Source organism: Bos javanicus, chromosome 8 (assembly GCF_032452875.1).
Source record: "Bos javanicus breed banteng chromosome 8, ARS-OSU_banteng_1.0, whole genome shotgun sequence".
NCBI classification, from domain to species: Eukaryota; Metazoa; Chordata; class Mammalia; order Artiodactyla; family Bovidae; genus Bos; species Bos javanicus.
The window spans coordinates 30080155-30091185 of record NC_083875.1 but is presented as its reverse complement, the minus strand read 5'-3'; the positions used below and the strand labels follow the sequence as shown (position 1 = coordinate 30091185).

General features: G+C 31.4%; 1 protein-coding gene across 3 annotated transcripts in view; it reads right to left on the bottom strand.

Annotated features, from left to right (window-relative positions):
- Window positions 1-387: 387 nt before the first annotated feature.
- Window positions 388-11031, bottom strand: part of ZDHHC21 (zinc finger DHHC-type palmitoyltransferase 21) — a 75499-nt gene continuing 64855 nt past the window's right edge. For all 3 annotated transcript variants that reach the window (XM_061425265.1, XM_061425266.1, XM_061425267.1), the window contains 2 exons: window positions 8934-8977; window positions 388-8387 (listed from right to left, as the gene is read on the bottom strand). In XM_061425265.1, coding sequence (XP_061281249.1) covers window positions 8255-8387; window positions 8934-8977 — 177 coding nt within the window. In that variant the 3' untranslated portion in view covers window positions 388-8254. The remainder of the gene's footprint in view (window positions 8388-8933; window positions 8978-11031) is intronic.

Sequence of the window (11031 nt, the reverse complement as noted above, 5' to 3'; positions counted from 1 at the left end):
CCCCTAGAAAATAAACAATGCCTAGACATATACTCTCTGCATTTTACCTTACATAGACTACTCCACAAAGAGAAAATATTTCCATAAAATAATGTCTGACACAATAAATGCTAAAGGGATGACTGAATATAGTCAGCTAGGTCATCTCTACACAAATATGCCTAACTAGAAATACTCTGTCAATTTCAACTCCACTGTGTATACTGTTTTTCTTGAATATGTAAACAATTCTGAGATTATGAAAGAACAAAATCCTAAGGGTACTAAGTACGAATAATTATCCAAATTATATAAAACTAAACAAAGTGGCCAGTCATACTGAGAGTCCTAAATTCTAGAATTTGGGTTTATTTTAATAAATACAGAGGTGTGAAAGAAAAATAGTCCTATGTTTTTAAAAAATATTTATTTAAAAATAAGATATCTAAAAATACAGTACATAATACATTTTGAGAGAAGTAAAAACTTCACAATTGAAATTAAAAAACAATCTGCAAAGAAAATAGAAATATTACATGAATAAAACTAAGTAAAATAAATTAAAAACAAAACAAAACATCGTTCTTAAGGTAGATAGATACATGGTTTGTTTTCCATTCAAAAACCAGTGTAGACTTTTCAACAAGTGTATCTCGGATACATGGCTCCCACTTATCATTTTCCTCCCTCTTCTCAATCTAGTTTCATATCCCTCAACAATATTTTCTTTATTACCTTTAGCACAAGAAACGTCAGTGACAATTTTTCTTTAAATGCTGTTAGGGGAACTGACAAGGTAACACAGCGGACATGCAGCAAAATAACACTCAGATTTAAAGAGATGCACTGAATGTAAAAATGCCCAACAAATTTAAGAACAGAATCTTCACATGGCACTTGGAACATACCACTATCAAAATAAAAGTCTTTTATTTTAAGGAGGATATGATATTAAACATCACGAGGTTGACACAAAATTTTAAGAGCCTCAAAATATCACAAATTTTGCCTATTCATTAAACTTGCCAGTCACATTTTAAAAGACTAATTCTAGGGACACAAAGCCCATACAAGCAAGATCATCTACACTCAGTTCCTGCAAAAGTCTATTTTATTCCCTCAGGTTAAACTTACAACTCACTTGCCTGAGTATCTCCAGTTGTAGAGAAAATTCTTCCTATGATATCATTTAGTCACTTTATTCTACCTATGCTAAAGCAGACATTTCTTTTTAATACTCTAGAGGACAACAGTTGTGAATCTTCTACTACCCAATAACTTAAATAAATGACTGCATTTAGCCACATTAAATTAAGTAACACATAAACAATCTGAGTAACTCAGAACTGATACTGCAGCAACAAGATCTGGAAAATATATTTGGATAATTAGAGACAATGTTGTTTCTTCCCAGTTTGCGTTTAAATTTTGTCTTTCCCCCTAATAATATATACATCTGTATTTCAATATATCATTCACGTGATCCTAAGTCACATTTCACATTAGTTTTAGGCATGATTTTTTTCCATTCAGAATTCACTGCAAAACCATATATTATATCTACATTCAAAGACAGAACGATTTTAGTTGATTGAAAACTATGCGGAACATTCTCAAATGTGATTGTCTACTTTCCTAATACGCACACTCAGTTATCTTCTTGCCAGAATTTTTAATCAATTCAGCTACATTTTTTAGGGACATTAAATGAATGCTTTCAAGGTTTGTGGGGAAAAGAACAGGGAAATAGGATAGTAAACATAACAGTATTACATTTGGACGATTACAACTACTTCTAAAGGATGTTGTCTTTCATTTTTTACAAAATGAATCACTAAGCAGAATTAGTTTTTAAAATACTCCTAACTATAACTTATGTGAAGTGAGTAACAACATCTAGGTTTTTTGGGGGGACGTAAAGTTCAATTTCTTATTAGTTTTGTTTAAATCAAAGTTTTGCATTTCCTCTTAGAGAAGCATATGTGTGTGTGCGTGCATGTGGTGTGTGTGTACACACATATACATGTGTATATTTTACCATTTCCTTTAATTTTATCTTTATTTGCAAAATAGAAAAATGGCAATATCATTCTTTAATACCACTAATACACACACAGAGATGCAGAAACCTTCATCTGTTATCAGAATGAGCCCTTAACTTTTCCTTTTAGCATTTTGCTTCAGAATTTATTAAAAGGGCCCAACAAGCCATACAGTTCATTTGTAGGACTAGTAGAGTTCTTATTATTTCTCATTTATTCCTGCAGATTAAGACAAAAAAAAAAAATCTTGTGAAAAGTGTTTTAATTAACTTCTGTAAGTTCAACCTACCATACTACATTTTAAAGTGGCCAATCTGTATGAAAATACAAAATTAAATGTCATACTAATCTTCCTAACTAAAAAACAGAAAGTCCAAATGAGAGACATTTAAAGCCAAATAAATTGAGGCAGTAGTGTGCAAAAACTAACATCTATTAATCAGAATTGTTCTTAGTAACATCAAATTCTTCTTTATAAACACAAGGATGTGAGAAGAAAACCCTCAGGGAACTGAAAAGAAAATTAACTCTTTGGTACGGGAGTTAAAAATGTCACTCAAGGCTAAAGTGAGTAGCACCAGGATGTTTTAGTTATTGAGGTTGTAAAACACTAACTTCAGGCACCAGTAGTGCAAATACCACCCAACACATACTGGCAAGAATGAGCTTGCAATATGCAGGCAAGCTTTCCCTTTAGTTAACAGCCTACGCAATTAAACCCTGTACTTAGTCAACAGACAAGCAAAGCCACAAAAAGAAACACACCTTTTGTTGCTACTGTTTTGTCCACATCTCTGTTTATATATAAAGCTATCAACACCAAAAAGATCAGAGCGCTGCACGACTGTGGTAGGCACCGTATTACATGTTGCAGGAATTCACAATACCAATAGCTATGGAGACCCTCAAGATCTCAAAATATCTGAAGTAGTCCAAACTTTAAAGTGAAAAATCACCCTTCATATACAAACAGTTGATTTTCTCTCTGTTGACAAATTCTACTTTAATACATGGTATCCTTTCTCCATAATAGGAGACCTATAATAAGGTCCTAGTTTTTTCAGTCAAACTTTAGGCAACCTATTCACTTCTCCTTGGCATTAAATAGCTATACTACCACATAATTCTTGGAACTTCCTGACGGCAGACACTATACGATTATGATGTTTAAAATTAAAAAGAATTTCTCAAAGGCATCTGACTAGCTGACAAGAATCAGCAATATAAACTCCTTAGGTAAAATAACTCAAACTAAATGCTTACATGCATTAACAACTCTTACAGTAAAACGGTATCAACAAGAGATAAGGCTAAAGTGATTGTAGCAGGGAAATTCTGTGTCCAGTAAACCCTGCTGTTAAGATGCTGATTATACATAGTCTGTCTAGCCCTCTCTCTCTCTCATTATGGTCCTCTACTCTATCCAGTTTTGGCTACTCACTCCTCATTTATACCTGTACTCTATGGTAGTAAAAGGAAAAAGGAAATAATATAGCAAAAAAAAAAAAAAAAAAAAGATAATGGAAAATACCGAAAATACTAACAACATAAGAATAAAGATCACTATTATTTCTGTTTCAAATTAGCATAGCAGGCAGCATACTATAACATCTGAAGAACAGACAAAAATGCACTAAATTTAGTTGTTAAAAATTGCACAATGATAATGAAAGGAGACATAAGAGAAAACTTTCCTGAAGTTAAACCATCACCATCCCAAACACAGCAGAAATGTTAAATACTGACTGATATACAGAACAACAGCATTGGTTCACAATACTTCAAGCAAGTTGGTTCTATTACTTTTTCATGTTCTACTGAAGAATATTCTAGGATTCAATTGAGAATGGCTAAATTCAGAGTTCAATGAATTTAGTGATTTACAGAGAAATTCAGAGGATTCTTAGGATCTAAAGTAATAAATGTGGACATTAAATACTACATTCATTCATTTATTAGTTATATGGCTACTAACACTAGCAAGTAGAACATACTAAATGTGTATGACTTACTAACTACATTTGCTAATACTTATTTTTTTAAAGCAACAGTAGGAGAATTGGGTAAAAAAATCTCATATCTAATAATAAATTATTTAATGTTTATAAGTATAAACTGTACCAAATAAATTCTAGATATATTTACATATATAGAGGTCATGTCAAAAACGTATTTAATAAAGCAGCAATAGTTTAGTAAACTTGAGTTAAGTAGTCTACTCATACAGGAAGCACTAAGGGAAGTAGACAGTAGAGAAATGTCCAGGGAAAGACTAGCAGCTCTGTTAATATTAACGCTTTTGTAAACTACAGCTGCATACATTGTGATTTTATACCAACGTAAGTGAGAATATTCAAACCACTCCATTATCTAACACATAGAAGGCTACATGCTTAAAAATCAAAATTACTTCATACGTCTTGGGTGGAGGTGTTCTCCTAACTCAAGTCTTCATGATTAGCATCAAAACACCCTTTGGGGTGAAACATACCTTCAATTTATTATTTGTACAAAAGTGGCCTGAAAAAGCCTGATGAAGAATAGTTAAAATTAGCCACGATCCTAGAGAAAAATACCCCTAAGCTTTAGCAAACAATCACTAATGCCCATTCTGACAGAAATTTTAACTTAGCTGTTATACTAAACTTTACCTACGCTTATGTTTTCTATTTCTATTATTTAAAACTATGTTTTCTTCTGCTTAAAGAGATTAATATATTACTATTTTAAATATACCTATTTCTTAAGTTAACCACAAATATTTTTAATACAATTCTTAAGCAAAATAGTTATTTTTCTTACAATGGAACATCAGCTGATTTAATATTTTTAAAATTTTGAACTCAATTTTTGCCCACAATCTTGAGCCTATAAAATATTTTTGTTTGCATAAATAAATAGCAACAAACATAACTGTTCAAGAGATGTAAGTTCTAACAATCACTTAAAAATCTTTCATTTCCAGAAGCCCAATTAAGAACATCCTTTAACATACATTTCACTTAAAATGAAATGGAATGTTTATAAGGAAATACTTCATTCAATATATAGATTACATCAATAATCTCACTGCTCATAATTATTTTCTAATGTTCAACATCATTAGTTATTTTCATGGTTATCCAGAATACGTAATAAATCGGCTACTAAAGGTACAGTTCTAACTCACAGTAGGATAATTAAAAGGAATGAAGAAAATTATAGAAAGAATTAGTAATCTCACTATTTTAATGCAATTGAATCAGTAAAAAAACAAAGTCATTCCAAAACTGGGATTAAAAACTAAATGTACTTTTTTATATATTCAGTAAAACACACTAGATGCTTGCTTGCTATAAACTACAATAAATTTTTTTGTAGTAAATTGGTAATTTTAAGGTAATGGTTTTTTCAATTCTAAGGTTTAATATGCCAAAATAAGGTTCAAAATAAAATTCATGAAATGGTTTCATATGTATTTATCCTCATCTGATATAAATCTGACAGTAAAAAAAATACAATATGAATACACATAAATGAAGAAAAGAGGTCATACCTGGATGAACTAGACATCAAAATCATAAACAGGAACACATTCATTTTCATAAACCCTTATATTTTTTACACAGACTTCCCTTAAATTTGTACCTTTGAAATGTTCAGAATTTGACTATACAATTCACTTGTGGGGCAATAAATCTCTAAAGCCAGTATAATTACATCAATTAGCCAAAAGAGGGCGCAGAGAGAACACTAGAGTTTATGCACTCCCTAGGAAAGTGCCAGGTGGCTTCTCTCACGTGGTCTACCAAGAATCACAAAACCCAGTCATGTGTGCTAACTTGAAAACACTTAAAGTTACAGCATAAGTATATACAGCTATACTTTATATAGATTCTTATATAAATATATTGATATGTAGCATTTCTGCCATTCAAAGAAAAATAAATATATGCCTTGCCTAGTGTATTAGTTTGCATTTCAGTAACTTAGAAGAATCAGCTACAATGGGATCAGGATCAGGGAAAGTAAAGAGAAAGAAGCAAAAAGAATGTGCCCGATAATTGGGAAAGCTAAGAAAGCCAGAAACAGAGACCCTTAGAGTAGGAAAGAGACCACCTCTGGTTCTCATCACTGAGGCAGAGGTTGGCACTGACCTCCCCAGTACCTTTCAAGGTAGCTACTGCTACTACGTGAAGTATAAATACATCCAAAAAGCTCTTTAGGAGTCCTCACTTGGCTACGCTGTTTTCTCAGGGTCCTCATTTGAAAGGAATGTACACAGCATAAGGCATTTGACTGATATCTATCTACATTATCTATACTCCTTATAACTTCTGTCACCAGGCCAAATTTGGTCAATATGTTAGCTTGCACAAAACCCTACCCATTTATTTGCCTGGCATGAATATACTAATTTTGTGGTTCATTAAGCTCTATAAATATATTTCTTATATTAAATTTACTATGCAACTTATCAGCACCAATAAATATTTTTATCTGCCACGTCTAAGTTTTTAAATAATAAAGCATTGTAATCAGAACATGAGAGACTTGGCACTTAAATCTCTGAGAAGACCTTATTCTATCACTTTAGAAGACTATTTACAGTTTCTAAAAACTAAACACAGCAGAGTTAACTAGCTGACAATGGTTAACCTTCTGTTCCATGATTTCTCAGGTATGACTCCTTACTATCAAAATTAACTAAAAAGAAAATATTGCTATGCTCCAAGAACACTAGACACCCCTTCAATCTTCTCTTCAAGAGAAAGACTGAGTACATAATTTCTTTAGAAAAGATATATGGATTTTGCAGTATTCTAATGGAAAAAAAATTTAAACTGAATTTTTTTTCAAAATATACTAAATATTTTTTTCACACAAATGTTCTTTACTTTCCAAGAGACCATCACTATCAGCAATTCAAATTTTTATAAGGCTAATCATGAATACAGATCACTATATTTTCTTTTTTTTTTGTGGTGGATTCATTTTGATATTTGGCAAAACTAATACAATTATATAAAGTTTAAAAATAAAATAAAATTATATTTTCTTATTTTAAGGTCATTTCCTAACATTAGCTACAACGAAAGGTCTCTCCATCCAGATTACATATGGGCAATTAAAATTTAATTTTAATTTGGGTGATTACAGGTACACAAAAGTTACTTACTTTTACTAGTAACTTTCTATAAATAAAGTTTCAATATTAGTTGGCCAATATTTATTACATAAAAATCTTAAAGGTGTCATTTTAGATCTAATAGGTACAAGTATAAAGTATACATTTTTTTCAAAAGCACAATACTCCTCTTTATACTATACATACATATTATCTAGTTTACTAGCATTTAAAAAACATAACACATTCTAATATAACTACACGAAAAAAGGTATCAGTGGAATTATTGCAAATTCTTTACCCTTTTGCTCATCAAAATCTTAGGGTAAAATAGGAACACGTCTCTTTAGTCAAAAATTCTTCCTTGGAGCAAACATCTCAACAAAAACCAATAATTACAACAGCAGAGGGAGAAAAAATGGGAAAGTTAATGTGGAAAAAATTAATTTTTACTTTGAAATAAGGTAGGTAGTTGGTATTTTACTTTAGTGGTGTTTTTATTTAGTTTTTGGTGAAGAGAAAAAAAATCAAAAAGCTACTTCTAAGAAAACACAGTCCTTTTTTTGTGCTGCTGCTTTTGGTTTTTGTTGCTGTTCAATCTTATATGCTGCATTTAAAAAAAATCTTGCAGCACATATAAAAGGGAGTATATCATATTTTAAACTGTATTTGAAAAAGAAAATTTACATAAAAGGTACATCAACTTTTGTAAAATTTGAAGAATTAAATTCAGATTTGGTTAGTACTGCTTAAGAGTGAAAATTTTAAATAAACATCTGAAGTTTCCCATAAATTGAAATCTGTAACACTGTTAGTACTAAAAGAAATTATGTACAATTATTTCATCCCAATCAGTGCCTTTTGAGTTTAATAACAAAAGCATTTAAAGAAATCCCTGTGGAAAGCTAATTTGAAAGTAAACATGCTTTAAAACTTAAATATAGATCTTTTATTAGTCCCACAACAGGATCAAGATCACTATTAAAATAAAGCCTGGGGCACATTATGATGCTTAAGATTGGTGGGTGGATTTTAATTGACTTGAAGACTGTCATAGTTCTATTATCAGAAAACCTGTAACGCATTTCCAGCATGGAGGACCCATCTGTGCCCACCATCCATCTGTTTAGACGTGATTGGCAAAGTGGTAGGGAACTCGCAGTGGTTGCCTCCGCCTGAAAGGAATAAACCACAGGATCTTCCAACGAGTGCCAAAAACTTCTGAGAAGGTCTGCTGCCATGGCTTTCGGGGCCTCGATCTACAGAAGACAGCATTATTAGTGAAAGACAGCACTCCCATGGTGCACTTCAGTCAGCTAAAACAATACAGGTTGGCTGGGGATCCATTACTGGACTCTGATGAATTGTGTCCCAGCATCACAAATACAGCTTTTCTTTCATTATGGCATGCAGCTGAGTTTTAACTCTGGATAGCAGATATTGTATCTGTGTCGTCAATCAACCTAGGCAACTTTTGAAGCAGAGGAGAATCTCAGGATTAACAGAATGTGTGTCAACAACACAGTAGCAAATCTCTTTTGATGTACTTTCAGGACAAATAATTTAACTTACTTTAGTTAGACAAGGGACAAGAATGATCAGTACTTATTTTGTTTGAAAACTATTACAGCTAGAAGACCCCTACTGTAAGACTGGGTCATGCTTGTCTAGCTCAGACCTTAGACAAGGTACCGAGAAAAAGCCATCATTATATTATCTTTTCACTACATGCACACATTTTTCAAATGTAACCAGTTGTTCACATTTTTAAATAAGAACATTACAGAGTTCACTTTTATACTTACATTTCTTCACAACAGTTTGACATCTTTTCAATAGATGTTGTATCCTATCAAAAATTTAAAAAATTATACTCAGGTATAACAAAGTTTTCAAGGCTTTATTCTATATCTATTTTATGGGCTTTATTCTATATCTACTTTATGATGTTTTTAATCATATTAAGAGAATATTCTGAAGAAATAAACAGTCGGTACTAAGAACTCTAAGTTATCTATGTACATTGCTGAAATTCCCTTGGAAAAACAGAATCAATATTACCTTGTGCTAAAAAAAAAAAAAAAAAATTCAATTACAAACCCCATTCCCCAAATTGTAGGAGTCTCACTTCATTAAAAAATACCTTTTATTACATTTTCCTTGTTGATAATTCTTTTAAAGCCTATAGTTAATTCAACTGTCACATGCATTCAAAATTAAATATCAAAATATTAAATTAAAGACACTAGTGAACAGAAAACTTTAAAGAGTCAAAAATTGCTACTGGTTATGGATTTCTGTAAACCAACACAAAATTCAACAATGCAGTGTATGCATTTACCATGCTACCGCACTATTACTTGAAAAGTAAAGCTAACTGATTAGTATTTAGTAAAAACTGCTTCAAAAGAAAAAACAGTCCCTTCATAATAATGCAATTTCTCATTATGTGTTTTCTAAAAGGCTGTTAACACAAATATATAAGAAAAAGAACTCAATAAAGAGAATAAAGTTTCTAGACATACTAGTCTAATTCATGTTAATGGAAGACTTATCATTAGTCTGAGAAACTGGGATGGATAAGGAATATAGAAATCATTAAAAACACAAGTTACATAATCTTATTTTATATATATATTTACATTTTAAAAATACTTTTAAATAGTACAAAAGAAATTTATTCTTTTTAAATATACAAAAAAGTTAAGAGTTTTCCTCCCTTTACCCTATTTATTAGCTTTCTCATATACAGCAGGTGGGCTGCACTATTATTAAGCAGTACTATTCATGCAAATATTTCTAACTGCAACTCCAATTCCAAGAACTTCTTTACATGTGATTGTCTTCCAATACTACTACTAAAAAATATCTTTGCTTCAAAAAATTCTTTAAAAGAAGTTACATGAATGGCTCACAATAGTAAATTCTTACATATGAACAGCTGTCTAACTTCAGTTGGCCCACACACAGGAAAACAAATCTATGGTTTTTTTAGATGACTAGTAACCAATAACAGAGTTTCACTTGCAGATTTGTCAGGAATGTGTGAGGAGGTTATAGATTAGTTACTCTATATTCACTAATTTCCCTAGCATTTTCTGAAATTCATGATATCCAATGACAATTCTACTCATAATTAACCTTTCCTAGTTCTATTGCATAATTTGCTCAAAATAATGTTTTACTTTGTGAAAACACAGTCTGCAAATACATGTAAACATTGATTAGAGACTCAGAGGAAAGTTGGGGCTCTGGTTCTGTATCTGAAAAAAAAGTGAAGAAAGTAATTTAAATAGTTTCTTAGAATTGATGGCGACAGGTTATTATGAAACAATTAAGACAGCGTGCACAAAAATATGAAGGAAGAAACAGAAAAGAAATTTAAAAGTGTTATGAGGAAAGGTGTATAAATGGCCCTGAATCACAGGTGTGGATAATATTTGAAACTAAAAACTATTTCAGGATAAGGAAAGCAATTATAAGGTTAGACTATTATAACTAGCTAACAGTACGGGAAATTTTTTACCATGCCTAAACTCACAACTTGATTATAATTTTGAGGAATGTGTTTGTGACAGTAAAAGATCAACTTAAAAGACTTTGTATTTAGACTTCCTATGGGGAAAGCTCTTACTTTCAAGTGCTTTTGTTGATATCTTTCTAGAATCTGGTTCAAGAAATAGCAGGAATACTACCTTTCAAGTCATCATAAACAGTTATTCTATCAAAGGATGTAGTGGTTTACCATGACTTTATGAACAGGATTTGTGAGGCAACCTATAAAGGACTATTTTTTTCCTTCTACAAAGGGCAAATGCTTAGCTCTCAGCTATCCAAAATACTATTATAAGAACAATAAATGGCCAAACATGTCATGAAGTTTTTGCACTGGCCTTTATACAA